The 18,650-nt window shown below is 38.3% G+C and overlaps 1 protein-coding gene and 4 pseudogenes across 5 annotated transcripts; 3 read left to right on the plus strand and 2 right to left on the minus strand.

Moving 5' to 3' along the window:
• Window positions 1–406: 406 nt before the first annotated feature.
• LOC104731851 (uncharacterized) lies at window positions 407–2,918 on the minus strand (annotated as a pseudogene). The gene has a single exon (XR_015575249.1). The product of XR_015575249.1 is annotated as an uncharacterized LOC104731851 (transcript).
• A 371-nt stretch (window positions 2,919–3,289) lies between these two features.
• On the minus strand, window positions 3,290–4,211 carry LOC104731850 (RING-H2 finger protein ATL79 pseudogene; annotated as a pseudogene). Its single transcript, XR_015575250.1, has one exon. The product of XR_015575250.1 is annotated as an RING-H2 finger protein ATL79 pseudogene (transcript).
• Window positions 4,212–4,793: 582 nt separating this feature from the next.
• LOC104731852 (uncharacterized) lies at window positions 4,794–7,868 on the plus strand. The gene is made up of 5 exons (XM_010451345.3): window positions 4,794–6,694; window positions 6,812–7,015; window positions 7,200–7,268; window positions 7,370–7,453; window positions 7,545–7,868. Exons 1-5 carry the CDS (start codon window positions 6,182–6,184, stop codon window positions 7,719–7,721), a joined length of 1,047 nt encoding a protein of 348 aa, XP_010449647.2. The 5' UTR covers window positions 4,794–6,181; the 3' UTR covers window positions 7,722–7,868.
• Window positions 7,869–9,630: 1,762 nt separating this feature from the next.
• LOC104731853 (F-box protein At5g42460-like) lies at window positions 9,631–11,126 on the plus strand (annotated as a pseudogene).
• Window positions 11,127–15,402: 4,276 nt separating this feature from the next.
• On the plus strand, window positions 15,403–18,305 carry LOC104731854 (scarecrow-like protein 13 pseudogene; annotated as a pseudogene). Of its 2 annotated transcripts, none has more exons than XR_015574507.1 (2): window positions 15,403–15,580; window positions 16,375–18,305. The product of XR_015574507.1 is annotated as a scarecrow-like protein 13 pseudogene, transcript variant X2 (transcript). The 2 variants fall into 2 exon arrangements; XR_015574506.1 differs by having other exon boundaries at window positions 15,403–15,567.
• Window positions 18,306–18,650: the final 345 nt, after the last annotated feature.

An 18,650-nucleotide genomic window follows, 5' to 3' on the forward strand; every position in this document is an offset into this window, starting at 1 on the left:
TTTAAATAGTGTTTGGTCGGAAACAGGGATCCGCACACTGTTTTACGGTTTTACCGTTTGTTTTTGCCTCAAGATGGTTTTGCCATTCTGTTAAAAGTCCCTGAAAAGTAAACAATGCTTTAAAAAGAATCAAAATCAAAAGCAGTTTTTGTTGACATGGTTAAATTATTACTTGCACCGGTCTAGAGACTTGTTATTGCAAGATTCGAGAAGAAGGATAAATGTTTTGGAAGAGTAGTTTTTGCCTTGTCAACAAAGCAAAGTTGACGATTTTGATAGTTTTGACTTGTGTGCATCAACCGACTTAACGAAGCTTTATTATTGGTTTTAATAGTTTGATACCGACAAAGAAAGGATATTTTTTTGCTAATTGGGTTTTATCATGTACAAAACGTAATTAAATTACTTTGACAGAAAAATATTTATTCTAGATTGATAATGAGTTCACGGGTAGTACACTGAGACGACGGATGAGTCAAACACATGGATTTATTGGTCCTATAAAACTCTCTCCATTCATCAATAATTGCCACTTTGTGATGAGCAAAGCAGGCATGCATCTTCTGTCCACGATCTCAAGTATCTTCTCTGTTTTTCCCAGATGCATTGCCGCTTCTCTCACCGACGCTTCTCTCACTTCCACTGCTGTAACCAAACACTTCATTCCTATCACCTGTGCCGTGTTGCAAAAGCATCCTGATACTATGTCTGATACCATCCTTTCCACATCTTTCAACAGAGTCTCCTCTGTTTCAATGTTTCCTGACTCGTACTTCATCAAAAGGGTTTGGCTTATCCGGTACATCGAGTTTGCTGCCTGAGTCTTGATAGGCCACTGAGAGGGCTTATGCTTCATGCACAGTATCCTATTTCTCTCCCATGACTCTGTAAACTCTTTCTTTGCTGTATCCACTAGCTCTTTCAGAACTTCGTGTGGTGTTTTTCTTTGTTGCTTGGATAGTTTTTGAAGATCCAAGTTGAGCCATTTATGGTAGAGATAAACTCCTAACCATACTACCTCTGCAGCTTTCCTGCTGTTAGCTAACTCTCCTCCGATATCAAGGACGTTTTCGAACTTGTTGACATACAACAAGGCCTCGTTTACAGCTTTCACTAACTTCTTCAGCGAGTACGGCTTGATGTTGGGAAGAGCGGCAGCGATACTCGTCAGTGTTACCAATGGAAGGGCCCAACTATTAGGTGGCTCTCCAGAAGCCAGAGAAGCGACCTCGTCGCTGTCAAAATCTCGAATCCCTTCAAATCCTTGTGAGATAGGAGTTGTTGCCTCCAAGAGCTCTATTAAGTTTACGGGTTGTTTCTTCCGACCCTTTTGTATCAAGTGGTCTGTGGCCTCACGGTTGCTCCGTGCCATGTACTCTACCAACTCCTCCTCTCCTTCAAGATGCAGAACAAATTGTCTCGTTGATGGATTTGAACCCGAGCACTCAGCGTTTGCAACACAATCACTTTTGAAGGTGAAATAAAAACAACATAGCAAGATTCTATTCACACAGTAGACCGTAATGAAACGGAGAAACTTGCTAGCCAACACTATACCATACTGTGTTGCAATACAAAGATCAAGTATCCACCGGTTTAAGTCGTGTGCAAGCTTCTCGCTGCGGCAGTTATGGACCATCCAAAGGTTCAAGGGACGTTCTTTCTTCTCAGTGAGACAGTCTACCCAATAACTCTCTACTCTCAACTCATCTTTCAAAGATTTCTTATTTCTTGATGGACATCTCAAGTTCACTGCCTGAAACCATCTGCTCGCTGGAGCAACGGTTCCTATGGCAACTGCAGCTGCCTGAGAGGCTAGAACCAAAGCGGTTGACCATTTGTAATCAGAGTCTCCATTGCAGAACCCTAATGACCGGGGTTGAAGAAAGTAAGACCGGACCATGGCTTCAGCCAACGTGACTGCACTCAAAAAACAGAGGAAACCAGTGGTGGTGCAAGTAACAGAGCGAGACATCACAAACTGAGGGCTAGAAGTGTGAGCCATCATCCAAAATTTCATCAGATCATCTTTAAGCTTAGGAACCCCTCTTCTTCTCTCTGTATACGAAGGACACTGCTTCAAAGCAAACTCGTATCTCTTCTTGTACTTGAGCTCCAAGAAACGCTTTGTAGTCGGGACTGTGATAGCAGAGAAACTCAAGATCATAAACATTAAAGACATGAGAACAATGACGAGAGCGTGTTCTGGATGGAAAACGTATATGGCTCCTGTACCCAATTGGATACAGATGTTAACAACATCGGTGATAACTAGAATCCCTAAAGCCATGAGGTTCATGAGGATATCTTGTGTGACCATGAAACCAAGAGACGGCATAGAATTAGCCATCACGGTGCAGACGAAGACGCTGCTGCTGAGTTTAGCAAGCTGATCTTGGCGACTAGGCATAGAAGTGTTGAGATCCAAGGAGAGTTTGACACAGACGGAGATGAAAGTGAGAGTGGTGGCGTTGAGAGAGAAGAATTTGCAAGGAAACCAGAACTTACGGTGGCGAAAGCCGTGAATAAGATCAGAAAACATGGCAACTCCACAGATCAGTGAAGCAGCAGCGACGTACACACCTATCGATGGTAACGGCTTGCTGAACTCTGCGTCGCTTAGATTGCCATGAGAGTCGCAACCCATCACTAGATTTGTCTCACTCTCTCTCGATTCTTCTATTTCTTTCTCTGTTTCTTATTAGTCTTCTTCTATAAAGATTGGAGAGAGAGTCAGAGAAAGAATTTCTATGTTGATAAAGATTGTTGAGAATCTTCAAAGAAGTTACTAGTTTTGTCCACTCAAAGTTAGTATATAGTACTATAAGCTTTGACTTGTCTCAAGTTAGACTCATTCAAAAGCGAACTGTTCGGTTGCATTCACACAACCATCTAAATTTGACTAGCGAATTCGTGCAAAAAAATTCTTATATTTTGGAAACGAAAAGTTATTTATGGTGATATACGTGTTTAGCCTGTGAATTGGTTTTTCATTTAAATATACATATTGGAATTATTGTATATTTACCGTTCTAATCATGTTACCACGTAAATGTGGTCTAGAAATCGAGTGAAGACCTTTGCACGCACTTGGAATTTTCTCCTATTGTTAGGATGGGTCCATCCCAATGGGGTTATTAATTCTCATAATGTGAGACATTCAACTTTTATATTTTCTTTTTTTCACCCTCAATATCCATTATTTTATCTAGTAAGGTCTCGCTCTTTTCGTTCTTATCCAACAAGGATATAACACCATTCCAGACGTCATATATCTTGAACTCCGACATTAAATAAAGCCTTTGGTCCCTCTGTGGCTCTGTATTATGATGATTCACAAAATTGACTTTACATCAATTTACAGCGCGCGTCTGTGTGATTTTTATGATTTCATGGAATATAAAACGATAAAAGGTTACAAATGAGCTAATTAATTGGAAAAGATGATAGAGGTGTGAGGTGGTAAAGACAAATAAAGAGGAAAAAAGTGGGAAAACCAGGTAGCTACCAATTGACTAAGTTGTACTTGTTGTTAGTGCTAATAAGCTCTGTTGAGGTGTGGAGGAGAAGATATTTCCCCGGCAAGTGGGACAAGAGGAGTGGGAGGAGGAGAGCCACTTCTGGATGCAATGAACGTGGAATCCATGTTTGCATCTGTCCAACACGCGTAGGGTGTCACCATCTTGGAATTCAGACAAACAAATGATGCACTCTGCTTCGGTGCCTGCCAAGTTCATTCCGGGGGAGTAGACAAGTGTCGGGGGAAGTTCCGAAAGGGAGGCTTCATCAGAATCAGGATCAGGCTTAGGTTCATCATGGAGGACTGGACGGAGGCAACAACGGATGGCAGCGTGGAGAGAGAAAACGCAGACGAGAGAAGAGATGATGATGATGAGGAGGATCGAGGCGTTGGCTGCAAAATCATTGGAATGAGAGTAAGGCTTCCAGCCACAACTCTGGGACGTACATGTAGAGGTAAGTTGGGGTTGGGGATCAGATGATAATAGCAGCCGCATTGGATCAACTCAGGCAAGTTCTTACAAAAAACCTTCATGTCTTGTTGTGTTTTATAGAGAGAAAGAACAAAAGAGAGAGCATTAAAGAGTAAGAGGACACACAAACCAGAGTGTGGCATTGGTCTAATTTTGTGAGGAGGGAGACGTGGATATGTCCAGAGAAAGGGACCACTTTGAGTTTATGAAGGATATGGATTGGTGGTGAACTGATACATCGATCTGTCATTGCCATTTATATATAGACCAGATTCTTCATGATAATGCTTTCCCCTTCTGTCAAGGCAACTCTACAGTTCCTTTTTTCCTTAAATTCTTAAATGCTCATTTAGTTTCTATCTTTATCCTAATCACTTATCTTTGACGTTATTGTAATCTTAAAGATTTGAACTTCTCATACACATACTGGTCCAGCCAGTTACGTGTTCTATTCACATTCAACTCTTATTAACTCATTCCTTATTACTACTACTCTTCCATTTCCTTCTGTACCTATCACCTAACTAACATCTTTTAAGTCTTTTACTTCTAAGCAAGAAGCAATTGTAGGATGCAGTGGCTCACTGTTAAGACTTTAGGTTCTACATGGACCAACGCCAACTCTACAGTTCTTTTTTTCTTAAATTCTTAAATGCTCAATCGCTCATTTAGTATCTATCTTTATCCTAAACACTTATCTTTGACGATATTGTGAGCTAAAAGATTTGAACTTCTCTCATACACATACTAGTCCAGCCAGTTACGTGTTCTATTCACATTTCAACTCTTCTTACCTCATTCTTTTTTTTTTTTTTTTTTTTTTTTTTTTGAATAAAATGTAAAATTTATTCGAAAAAATACTGTGTTACATTAGATGCAGCGTAGAATTAAATAGTTTCTTTAAGGAGACTATAGACTTGAGATTAAAATTACAACAATAAAGGTGGGGATTTCTCTCTTCAGCGTGAAGCTAACCATTCTTCCATATAGGCATTAGAGGTTCCTGCAGCTTGAGTCGATAGTAACCTGTTTCTGACTGTGCGATCAAGGTGTTTTATGAGCATAGCGGCCTGGATCGGATTCTCACCATGCCTGCGGTTATTTCTCTCTTTCCAAATGGTGTGAAGAGAGGCCTGGAATGCGTAACGTAGTAGAAAGAGACATGTTCTCTCCAACGATGTGTCCACAATGAGAGACATGTTGATGTCCCAGTCTGTAGAGAAGCGAGTGTCGAGTAGTTTGGAGATGAGCCCTGTCCAGACCTCTGCTGAGTAAGAACAGGCAAAGAGACATGTTCTTACCTCATTCTTTATTACTACTACTCTTCCATTTCCTTGTGTACCTATCTAGGTTGCACTGAAACGGGTACGGGAACAGGAATCGGGTACGGAAACGGGGACGGAAAACGGCAAAGTAAAAATTAGTAGATACGGGTACGGCTTGGGTACTTCAATAAATGTATAAGAAAATATACCCATACCTTGAATAAGAGGGGATTAGTAAAGCTAATGGGAAAAGGAGAGAGGGGAAAAGAGTCTAGAAAGTAATAAAATATAAAGAAATGAAAATATGCTTATGATATGAGTGTTTTGAATGAAATGAAATGGATGCAAATATCAAAAAATTCGATGTTATCTTCCCTTAAAGCATCTAAGACGTCCTTATAGAGTCCCCGTAGAGTTTCCGTCCCCAACATGTCCCCGGCACGGGGACGGCTACCAAATAGACGTACCCGTGCATTGCATCATAGGTACCTATCACCTAACTAACATCTTTAAGTCTTTTACTTCTAAGCAAGAAGCAATTGTAGGATGCAGTGGCTCACTGTTAAGACTTTAGGTTCTACATGGACCAACGCCAACTCCATTAATTTGAGCCAATAATAATTAAAAATATCTCATTAGTGATTCTAATGATTTGAAATATTTTGAATAAACAGAATTACAAAATTCAAATAAACACAAAAAAATGCCGTTAAACTTCTTAAGCCCATAATTAGGCCCAATTGAGACCAAAAAGTCAATTTTAGAACAGAGAAAAGACAAAAGATACGAAATTTGAAAAGAAGAGAGTGAGAGTGGGACATTGGGGAAAGAGGAGAAACACTAGTAAATTCCCTCTGCTTCTTCTTCTTCTTCCCTCAAATTCAAAATCACAGATCCTACTCTTCAAAACCTTCCATTTGAAAAATGGCATCTCGCTACAATTCCTACGAATCTAGATCATCAGTATCTTCCTCGATTCACTCAGATCTATCTCCCTCCGCCGAATTCAAATCGAACAACAACAAGCCAGTTTCATCCAAGGCCATTGTCAGATCCAAGTCTTCCTACTTAACCAAAACAGCCAAACCTGTAAAGCCCGATGTTGGTAATCCTGGAAACCTCACTTGCATGATGAAGAAGCTGATGGAGATGAAAAAATCTAATCCCAAGAGCAAGAGGGTCGAGCTTGTGATTCCCGAGGAACTCAAGAAGATTGATACTGTTAGAGGAGGAGGAAAAGGGAAGAGTACATTGGGAACATTGCAGAGGAAGCTATTCGGGAAGGAGAACAAGGTGAAGGCATTGACAGAGGTTAAAGGTAACACTAGGACTCTCTCTATGGTTCTTAGAAGCGAGAGGGAGCTTCTCGGCATGAACAAGGACCAGGAGGTTGAAATTGCTGAGTTGAAACTGCAGCTTCAAGACAAGAACCGAGAAGTAATATCTTATTTCCCCTTCTTAGTTTAGCTGTTTAGGGTTTTTTTGGAATGTGTCTGTGTTAGAAAAGGTTAAATTTTGGATTAAGTAAAGCTATTTTTTTTTTTTTTTTTGTAGGTGGAGAAGTTGAAGGATCTGTGTCTAAAGCAAAGGGAAGAGATAAAGTCACTGAAGAGTGCAGTTCTGTTTCCGGATGCTATGAATAGCCAAATTAGCCAAATGCAGGAGCTGAATCAGGCTAGGCAGATCATTCCTAACCTTCAAAAGCAGGTCATTTCACTCAATGGCCAGCTCCAATGCATTGCTCAAGATCTTGCTGAGGTAATTTTTCTCTCTTTAATTAGTGCATATGCATGTAACCGGCTCTGCTGGGACTTAGAAGCTGAGTATAATTGGAAACTGAGTTGTGGGAAGTTTATTCAGGGCATTGCTGCAGCAACAGTCCAGTGTTTATATAGCTTTGAGTATTATCTGATAAGAATTTGTTATAACACATCTTTATCAGGTGAAGGCAAACAAGTATATGTCAGAAAGCTGTTACTGGCAAGCACAGACTTCTTCCTATGATTCACTGGTAAGCAAAATAGGATCAAGATTAGGAACTTTGAAGAGTCTTAAGTTTGGTACCAACAAATTCTTGGCAAGAGGGTCTTATTAGAATTGAACGCATATCAGGAATTTAGCTCAGGAAGCCCTGATGGATTGGCTCTAGAAGATCTGAATCCATGTCTCACCCCTTATACCAAGAAGAAGCCTAAGGTACTTGCTTTTTTAGCCTTGAGGGACAAAGCTCAGGTTGTTAATCACAAGACAGAAGTCAATAGAATTGATTTTATGATATATTGTGCAGGAGTTTGAGAGGGTTGATTCAGCAGAAGAGAGCTTATCAGGGAGAAGCACTATAACAACGACAGGAGGTAAAGTCAAATCGAGTGCAAAAAGTGTAAAGATGTCAAGGAGCTCAGAGGGAAAGGCAGGGCGGAGATCAGAAGAGAGCAAAGTATGGTGGGAGAATGTTTTAAGGTAAAATAAGAAAATAAGAAAAGAGTGCCTCATAAGGTAAGCTTTGTCCATTTTTTTTTCCACTTGATGTGTTACGTCTCTTGCTCTCAATCTCGAGAAAAGTAGTATGATTTTGGTTGAGTTGAATAAGAGAAGAGTGTTATGTGTAAAATATAAGTCATTCAAAGTAAGCTAATGGTACTACGGTACTAGTAGGTGAGGAAAGAAAATGTTTCCTTTGCATCCGGAAAAACGTCTTTTACATACCCAAATTATGAATTTCATACCCATACTTATAATTTTGTGCTATAATATACAAAAATGTGATTAAAAAATAACTCTGTTAATTTCGCCGTTAGGCTAATCTGACGTGGAATCCACGTGTCTGTCATTTTAGTCAAATAAAAATAAAAAGATGTAACAAGCTAGGCTCGATCTTGGAGAAAGTTAAACCCAACAACCACTCTTTAACCACTCGGACACAAGACTTCATTGTAATATATCGAAAAATTTATACTTTTATTTCTCTTCTTCTCTCTTCTTCTCTTTCCATGGCTGACACATACAGATTGTTCAACAACAACAATGGCGAAAATCACTTGCCTCGCCGCCGGATCCATGATTATCATAGCCATGAGTTCCTAAGTATTACCGAACTTAACCATCACGACGAGTTTGACGCCGATGTCTAAACAAACGGCGAAGGGGGGAAATAGTTGTCTGGCATTGTTGCAACCCGACTCAGAAACGAGAGTAAGAACACTGCCGGAGACAATCACGACGAAACTGGCAACGCCTGAACCATAATTGTTCTCCTCAGCCTCCAAATCCTTCAAAATCCATAATCTGCAATTGGATCAATAAACTAAAACTCAAATCTAGATACAGCACAATAATCATTAAATCACTTACTTCTCCGCTGTATAATTTCTGAATTTATTTTCTGGGTTTAACCAGAGTTAATCAAATTCAACTAGGTTTGGATCAATTTTAGGAATTTATAATTTCATACTTGTTGAATTAAAGCTTGTGTTTTTAATGGTTGTTGAAAATTTGTATTTTTTTATATATAATGATGTTGACAGCTTGTGGAATAGAAGTTTTGTTTGCCATTGTTGTTGTTGTTGAATAACCTTTTTCACGAGCCAGCCATGAAGAGAAAAGCAGAAGAGAAGAGAAGAAGAAGAGGAAGATAGTGATGAGTATATAGGCGACTGTTGTTCAATTTGTCTCAAAAAATAGTCTCGTCACAGTGGTTATGGTGATTTTAATAGGTTTAAGCTTCTGCAGTTCGAACCTAGCTTGCCTCATTTTTTGTTTTTTTAAACAACGACCAAAACGATGTCGTTTCATTCAGTCTACACACGTGGAATCCACGTCAGCGTGACTTAACGGTGAGATTAACAGTGTTAAGCATTAAACATGTTTTGTATGTTTACGCACAAATTAAAAAATTCATGTATGAATTTCAAAAATATTAAAGTCCATGTATGTTTTCGCACAGTTAATAGTCCAATGTATGAATCGAACACATTGAAATTGTCCAGGTATGTAAAAGCCGTTTTTCCCTTTGCATCCCCTCTTCCCACTCGATGACATTATTGATAAAATCATCATTAGTAGTGTCTAATCAGGTAAAAAAAAAAAAAAGTAGTGTCTAATCCGGTTTCTTCAAGATAAAATATTTTGGCACTTTCATACATACATATTAAAAAAAAAAATTCAATATCTTAGTTCAAAAAAAGTTGCAATATCAATTTTTAACTCTTCTTAATTATAATTTTAACTAGCTGAATAAAACATTCAAATGTAATTAGTTTATTCCAGTAAAATAAAATGCAAATGTAATCGTTTCTTAATAAAAATACAATTCTATTCTTGGGTTTTAAAAGCCCACTATTAGCCCAGTCGGTTTCTAGAAAGCACCTCTTCTTCTGTATTCACAATCGGAGAGAGAGAAATTGGGGGAAAAGGGGTTTAAGAAACTTGGAAGATTCAGCAATGGCGACAATGATAATGTCAGATCTTTCACGGGATTTGGCAGAGGAAGTGCTCATTAGGGTTCCATTGACATCTCTAAGAGCCGTGCGATTGACTTGCAAAAAATGGAACGATGTATGCAAAGATGGGAGCTTTCTAAAGAAGCATATCGTCGAAGCAAAGAAGAAGCAAGTGAATGAGTTTGAGATGATCATGATGACGAATTTTAAGGTTTATCTGATGACCGTCGATCTCCACAGCAATCTCGAACCATCTATTACGCTTAAAGGTACACTTTTTAGCCTGAAAGATGATGCAAATCATCATCATCAGGTGGATGATATAATTAGAGTCTGTCACTGCGATGGTTTACTGTTATGCATCACCAAAGACCTCAACTCTAGGCTTGTGGTTTGGAATCCTTACTTTGGGGAAACAAGGTGGATCCAACCCAGAAAATCTTACCACATATTGGATGATTACGCACTTGGGTATGACGAGAAGAAGAGGTACAAAATCTTGAGATTTGTGGATGATTCTTACGCGTATAGGGTAGAGGAACAAATATGTGAGTTTGAACTCTATAGTTTTGAGTCTGATTCATGGAAGGTTGTTCTTACTGTCCCTCCTGAGTGGGAAATAGAGTTTCATAACCGTCTGTCTATTAAGGGTAATTCTTACTGGTATGCTACTGACAGTGCAGAAGATGGTGTTGGTTTCTTGATCTGTTTTGATTTCACTACTGAGAGATTTGGACCGCGTTTGCCTCTGCCTTTTAACGCTTCCCTTCCTTACGAAGATATTGTTACTCTCTCTACTGTTGGGGAAGAACAGCTTGCGGTCTTGTTTCAGGACGATGATACATTGAGGATGGAGATTTGGGTTACGAGTAAGGTTGAGCCTACAGAGGTTTTGTGGAACAAGTTTTTTTTAGCGGTTGATATGAGACCACTCAGTGGTTTCGCATTTCTGGCAGACGCTGGGACATTCTTCATTGACCAGAAGAAGAAGAATGTTGCAGTTGTTTTTGATTAAGATGTTGATGCGTCTTACACTCGCGGCATTGCTTACATCATTGGGAATAATGGATATTTCGAAAAAGTGGATTTTGGCGAAGCAGCAGACCCGGATTGTTACCCACTTGTCTTTTCTTATGTTCCAAGCACATTGCAAATTAGGCAGCTAACCTGATTATCATCAACTCGGCATTGCTTGCATCATGGCAAGAAAGAATACTTCAAAAAAGTGGTTCTTGGTGTAGCTGCAGACCCGAGTTGTTACCCCTTTGTGTGTTCTTATGTTCCAAGCTCAGTGTAATTCAAGTAGCTAACCTGATTAGTATTATTAAACTACTGTATTCGTTCTGTCATCTTCGATTGTATAATTCTGACCATTGTTATATCTGTTATCTGGAATCTCAACATGACCTCTAGTTTCTTTCTTTCTTGAATTGGGTTTTATAGTTCTAACTGAGAGCAGTAAAAAAAAAAAACTATATGTGAAATCTCTTTGCCTCTTGCAGACATTTCTTAGAAACAGTCAACTGCATCTTGAACATATCATCCTTGGGAGCTTTCTTTAGCATTGCTACTTTGCTAGTTAGCTGAAAAGAGAGAGAGAGAGAGAGAGAGAGTACTAACTCTGTTTGCACGTTGAAAAAAACAAGATGACTAATTTCAAGTAATCTTGATTTGGATACAACAACGAAACTCTCAAGGTCACTTACACATATTCCCTATCTAATTGACACATTACATTACATGATTCTCATAGAAACACAAAACTCTTCACAACAACTACTAATAGATCCACACCTCTTTTCAGTTTTACTTTTGCTTCATTCATCAGGGAGCCTTACTAAGCTTTCTTTTGTGGAAGCTGCAGAATTAATGGCGGTTTTTGCAAGCTTCGAAGGCAACCCATCACTAGATTTTAATTGGTAAATTGGGAGACAAACATGAGATTTACATTGAAAACTAAAAACATGTATTTTTATGAAACAAAACAAAAATCTAAAACATGGATTTCGTGACATATCCAACCATCATAGATAATCAAATCAACCTCGTTTTCCTTTTCTCCCTCCTCTTTATCCGACAACTCCCATTTTTTCTTCTTTTTCTCATGCTCAATATCATTTATGTCCATGTTTCCTCTATGACTATCCTTATTTAATTTGTTATGTTACTCTCATCAATTCTAATATCCAGTTGACGATGTCGTAGGTTAAGTGATGAATTAGTCGTTTGTTTTACCGATATATATATATTCTAAATATCTACGCGATATGATCTCGTTAATTACGAAAAATTGTTTTAGAGATTTCATTATAAAAAAAAAACATACACTCAAACAACTTTGTCCATTATATTTTAGTTTATTAACAATTTTAAAGTTTACCTTCTACTTAAAAAAAGAACAATATTAATTAATTAATGGTGTTTGAGATTAGGAAAAAACAAGCTAAGAAAGCAAAGAGAGTAACCGTGGGTGGTGAGGGCACCATGATTACGTCTCCTACTCTTACGTAAGCCTTTGCGCTCTCTCTTTATGAATAACTGTAGTTTCACCGAAGTTGCCTTGTGCCATTAATTTACATTTGTGTTTCCTTTTTGGCTTTTGATCTTTTAAGACAAAAGACGGGTCCGGGAATGAGAATTCATCTCTTGTGCCCCTATACCAGAAATTCATTTCTGCATTACCCACGAGGCTAGAATACCATAAATTGAAAAAAATTAATCTGGCGTACCATTTCTTAGTCTGTATGCCATTGAAAATACGATTTTCCCAAATTACCCTTAATGAATAGTACAACTAGTACAACTAAATGATAATAAAACAACTGGTACAAATGATATATAACGAGATAACTAGAACAAATGGTACAACTCCGATATAATATGACCAATGGTACAACTGATTTATAATAGGACAACTGGGTACAACCAAGTTAAAATAGGACAACTGGGTACAACCGAGTAAAAATAGGATAACTGGTACAACCAATAGATAATAGGACAACTGGTACAAAATGGTACACTTGTACTATAAACCCTAGCGCCGCCAGACTCACTAATTCGTTTCTTCTTGCTTTATTCACTGTTGTTATCGCCGATTTTTCGCTGTCAACTTTCTAGTACTCCTCCGTCGTCAATCTTCCACTACACTGCTTCCTTCGCTGTCAACCTTCACTACTTCTCTTCACTGATTCTTCATCTTCTATTTCGAAACTACTTCCCCAGATCTTAACAGATCCGTCGCAAAATCCAACCAGCATTCTTTCACCGGATTTGAAGCAACCACAAATCCATCAGCGATTGGGATCTGATCATCTTTCTTCACTGATTTGTTTGATTTCACGTTTATCTCTCTCTCTCTCTTGATTTCATCTTCTTCTTCTGTGTTTTAGATCTTATTTTGTTAAAAGTGATTAGGTTAAATGAATAAAAGATGGAGTTTTTGGTCTTTTCCGTTTATTTTTATTTAAAATAAATTATAAAATAAATTAAAAACAAAACGGTGGCATTCTAGCTTATTCTTTTGTGAATTATGGCTTTCTAGACATTGTTCCCACTTATTCTCACTACCCCTTTTTAATGAAAGGACGAAACTACCCCTCTAACGATTTTTAAAGAATATTGAATATTCTAGTCGTACATACCCGACTTCTAGTTGTACCAGTTGCACCTTGCATAGTTATACCATATATCCCTTAGTTGTCATACAGTACTCCTGTCCACTTCTGAATTAAAAAAAAAAACAAGTACAAAGAGGTTTTCAATTTTTCCTGTTAAATTTCTAGAGTTGAAAACTACATTTGAGAGAGAGAGGAGATGAATGAATATATAGGATGATTGGATGAGGCCATAATTAATATACAAGTATCCTCTGAGATATATCTGAATTTGAAAAGATGTTCCTCAGGTTTGTAAGAATTGTGTTTGTACATAAATAAACTCCGACTAGCTAGTTTTATAAACTATAGGAGATGCCATCTCTAGAAAGTGGAAAGACGATTACTAATTCCATGCTTTTACATCTCATCCTCTTCTCTCTTTTTAACGTCTTTTTAAAACACACAAAAAGAAAAAGTTGTTTTAATAAAGTATTTGTTTCACTATTTATAGACCGTCTCTTCTCTTGTACGAAACACACAATCTTTCTTTTCCATGCAAGTCACAAAATTTTTGTATCCAATTAATATATCTCATCACCATCAGCTTGTTTCAATATATTAAACTAAGAAAAAAATAGAAACGAACAAGACATGTGTCGGATACTCAGAGGATATTTGGGAGGTTCCAAGAACGTCCTTCATCTTTTGGATTTTTCCGGCGTATGAAAATGATATGTGACGTAAACGCGTTCTCCTCTTTACGATCCCACCACCACCGTACAAAGCCCTACGCTCTTCCACGCGTTGCTTCCTCACTCCCTTCTTTACAGTACTCACGCGCTAGTCGGGATATATATAGTATTTGCCTATTTGGAAATGCTCTTGTTTATATTCATATGAACATTATTTATAACATTTTCTTTTGTTTGGTATGAAGTATGAACAATATTTAAAACATGAGGTTTTGAATAGTCTCCCGGTTGATATAATCCGTACCTGACTGAATTATGGATAATGATATTGAAGCACGAGACTTTTCTTTATGGAAACTAGGTGTTTTCTTGTTCTTCATTCTTCTTTTTTTTTTTTTTTTTTTTTTTTTTTTTCTTTTTCTTATTAAATAGAAACTAGTTAGATGCACGTTGTTATTAGTACTCTTTTGTCTGTTTCTGTTTCCGTTGTATCGAGATTACCTTTGATGATATATGTATTTGATGATTTGATCTATGTGCAATTCTCACTTATGTACACATCTTTCTTCAAATTAAAACCATTGCTCTTAAGGGTTGTATCCAATCTTATATCAACAAATATCCAATAGAATTTTTCTGTACATTAGCAATAAGTCAACTATTGTGAAACAGAATATCTATAAAGCTTGACAATATGTGAAAATAATAGAAGACAAAAATATGAAAATTGACTAATTAGTCTTTAACAATAATTTCAACGGGACTATTTTGTGACAAAGTTTAAAAGCCGAAGTCTTTGCTAAATACAAACGAAAAAAGTAACTTTGACATTGGTTTTGGTTATTTACAAATTTTATACTTATATGCTTGTGAATGAAAGTAAAACCTATGTATCTTAAATGCCATATTTATTTTTTAGTATGCTCCATAAGTTTGATTTAATGTCATTCTCGTTAATTATAATTGTATTGTGGTTGCGAATTGCGAGTTTGTAATTTAAATTGTGAAGTTGACAACAACAAAAAAAAACACACGGAAGCCACGTTAATTCATAGTTATTAATTATTTTGTGGAAATAAAATTAAAGTACACAAAATGATTTCAACATTTTCTATAAATAAAAGAAAACGAAAGCGACAAGAGTAGTAGAAAATACATAACAAAGGTAAATTAGTCTAATTCTACCTTTTTTTTTTTTTTTGGGGGTAGGCATTAGTCTAATTCTACTAATCTTTATGTTCCACACGCTATTTCCCCAATTACTATACTTACGCATACCATTAATTCATAAGCAATTAGACGTTAATAAGAGTAATTAAAATACACAAAACAGTGGTAGTGCAGCTACTGCCGTCCAAAAGTCAATGGTCAGAGTGGCATTTTACGTAAATAATCGGGATAAACGGGGGCTTTCAGTCAACTCAAAGAGGGTCATGACAATTTGCACTTTTATTTTATAATCTCTCCTCTCATCTCATTCTTCCTTCTTCCTCAAAGCTGATTCTTGAGTAGGCAACGAGAACTTCTTCTCTTTTGTCCCCTTTCCAAAACAAAATCCACAATTCAGCTTCTCTCCTTCAAAGGTTAGCTTTCATGGTGATTTATGTAGTCCCTTTCTCTTTTCATTTTTCTTGTGTCAAACGATTCAATTCCACTTGTTTCTAAATTACAACAATTGCTTCTTCTTCTTTTTTTTTTTTAACATAAATTAAGCTGTACCCTTATCTGGTTTTAAGCTTTTTGATCATAGGGTTCTGGAATCTTAGCTTATGTGTGTCTTTTTTGGTTGTTGGTTTGTGAAAGGAGCTGACTTGTTTGATTTGGTTTTGGTGCAAGAGATGATTATACCCACTAATCAAAATCTCTCCTTTTGTATTATATGCCTTGTGTTGTTGATTCAAAATTACCCAACTTTACACTGATGAATGTATAAAAATCTTGGCTTGGAGCCTGGATTTTTAGCTGGTTCTGGTAAAAACCTCTGCTTTAGGGTTTGACTCCACAACCTTCTCTACCAGATGTGGTTTTTGTAGGGTGAGATAGAGAGTGGTAGGTTTCAATTTTTGGGGTGGAAGCTATGAATATATATTATACCTTTTTATCTTTTATTTTTTCTGGCAATAGGAATCTTAAGGCAGTACCAAATACCGTTCTTTGATTTCTGAAAGATGTCAGATCTGTTTTCTGATGACCTTATGATAAATTGATTGATTGTGAGCTGACTTGCCAAGGGGTTTTGTTTACATTTTTCGTCCTTTAAGTTTGAGTTTGTTTGGAGAAAAGTTCAGAACTTGACCTGTCTATCTTTTATGACAAATCAGTGTCTGTGTATAGTTGCTTTACTCTGTTGTATTTAACTATTTCTTTTTGGATCTTTTTCATGGAGACAGGTTTTTATTCTCCTTGATTGAACAAGAGACTCTGTAGAGAGAGATTTAGCTAAAGAAGATCGGTCAGGGGGGTTGGGTATTACTGGAGTTTTCCAATGCAAACGTCTCAGAAACATCACAGTGCGGCTGGACTGCACATGCTGTATCCTCAAGTCTACTGTTCACCTCAGTTTCAAGCGATAGACAAAAATGGCTTCTCTGATATCCAATCCAAAGAAAACTTTTTTACGCTCGAATCATCCACTGCTTCTGGTAGCCTTCCTTCGTATGACTCCCCTTCTGTGAGCATCACATCTGGACGGAGCCCGTTTTCTCCTCAGGGCTCTCAGTCTTGCATCTCGGATCTCCATCCTTCCCCTGAAAACGTCTATGGATCACCCTTGAGTGGGGCATCTTCTTTTGCCTATGATGAAGCTGATGTCAAGAGTAAGATTCGGGAACTTGAGGTCTCGCTGCTGAGTGGTGATACAAAAGTTGAAGAATTCTCAGGTTTCAGCCCCGCTGCTGGGAAGTCATGGAACTGGGATGAACTCTTGGCATTGACTCCACAGTTGGACTTGAAAGAGGTGCTAGTGGAAGCTGCTCGGGCGGTCGCTGATGGGGATTTCGCTACAGCGTATGGATTCCTCGATGTCTTGGAACAGATGGTTTCGGTCTCAGGCAGTCCAATCCAACGGTTAGGCACTTACATGGCAGAAGGGCTTAGAGCGAGGCTTGAGGGGTCTGGGAGCAATATATACAGAGCTTTGAAGTGCAATGAACCAACAGGAAGGGAACTGATGTCTTACATGGGCGTTCTCTATGAAATATGCCCCTACTGGAAATTTGCATACACAACTGCAAATACTGCGATCTTGGAAGCAATAGCTGGGGAAACCAGAGTCCACATTATTGATTTTCAGATTGCGCAGGGATCACAATACTTGTTTTTGATCCAGGAGCTTGGGAAACGCCCTGGTGGGCCGCCGTTACTACGTGTGACAGGCGTGGATGATTCACAGTCCACCTATGCCCGTGGGGGAGGGCTCAGCTTGGTAGGTGAGAGGCTCGCAAAGTTTGCAGAGTCATGTGGTGTCCCGTTTGAGTTTCACGATGCCGTCATGTCTGGGTGCAAGGTGCAGCGGGAACACCTTGGGGTGGAACCTGGCTTTGCTGTTGTTGTGAACTTCCCGTATGTATTGCACCACATGCCTGATGAGAGCGTAAGTGTTGAAAATCACAGAGACAGGCTGTTGCATCTGATCAAGAGCCTCTCCCCGAGACTCGTGACACTAGTGGAGCAAGAATCAAACACAAACACCTCGCCGTTCCTGTCACGGTTTGTGGAAACACTGGATTACTACACAGCGATGTTTGAGTCGATAGATGCAGCGCGGCCACGGGATGATAAGCAGAGAATCAGCGCAGAGCAACACTGCGTAGCAAGAGACATAGTGAACATGATAGCATGCGAGGAGTCAGAGAGAGTGGAGAGACACGAGGTGCTGGGGAAATGGAGAGTCAGAATGATGATGGCTGGGTTCGCTGGCTGGCCGATCAGCACATCCGCAGCGTTTGCAGCGAGTGAGATGCTTAAGGGTTATGACAAAAACTACAAACTGGGAGGGAGTGAAGGAGCACTCTACCTCTTCTGGAAGAGGAGACCCATGGCTACATGTTCCGCATGGAAGCCAAACCCAAACCAGATTGAGTAAGTTATGGTGATAGTGGTGACTTGAGTGGATGAAGAGAACAAACAAACACATCTGTCTCTGTAAATTTTTGAGGGTTTGTAATGCTGTTTTAAGTTGTAACACAACCTAAGTCAACTAGTTATCTATATATATGTATACAAAAACCAAACATGGTGCTTGTTTTCTCTTGTAAATTATTCTCTTGTTTGGGTTGGGGGATGCTACTAATGAAATATAACCAAAACATTGATTAGGTCATTCTATGTCATTCTATGTCATTCTATCATCTTCTGTATGTATGAGTCAACTGGCGGCTGACCAAAAGGTTGTGTGTGAGGTGAAAAATTATTAAGACAAAATCTACAGGTCAGATTGGGTTCTGTCTGATAAGTCTTAAAAAGGAGCTCACCAACCCACAAAACCAAGGAATGAACAAGTACAGGTCATCGCCTCCAATTTTATTCTTTACTTTTATAATGTTCAAGCTTCCTTTATTGCCTTTAATAAACAATATATATTATATGTTGAGTATTTGCGGTAATACGTTAGTTTTTTTTATATGTATTGACTAATTTATTAGATTAGGAAACCACACTTCACCTA

Source organism: Camelina sativa, chromosome 12 (genome assembly GCF_030686135.1).
Source record: "Camelina sativa cultivar CO46 ecotype springtype chromosome 12, ASM3068613v1".
Classification (NCBI taxonomy): Eukaryota; Viridiplantae; Streptophyta; class Magnoliopsida; order Brassicales; family Brassicaceae; genus Camelina; species Camelina sativa.

Excerpts from the sequence above, each read along its gene's own strand:
- LOC104731852 (XM_010451345.3), top strand. The coding sequence starts at position 6,182 with ATGGCATCTCGCTACAATTCCTACGAATCTAGATCATCAGTATCTTCC. Across the intron at positions 7,016-7,199 it reads TTGCTCAAGATCTTGCTGAG|GTGAAGGCAAACAAGTATAT; the intron begins GTAATTTTTCTC and ends CATCTTTATCAG. Across the intron at positions 7,269-7,369 it reads CTTCTTCCTATGATTCACTG|GAATTTAGCTCAGGAAGCCC; the intron begins GTAAGCAAAATA and ends AACGCATATCAG.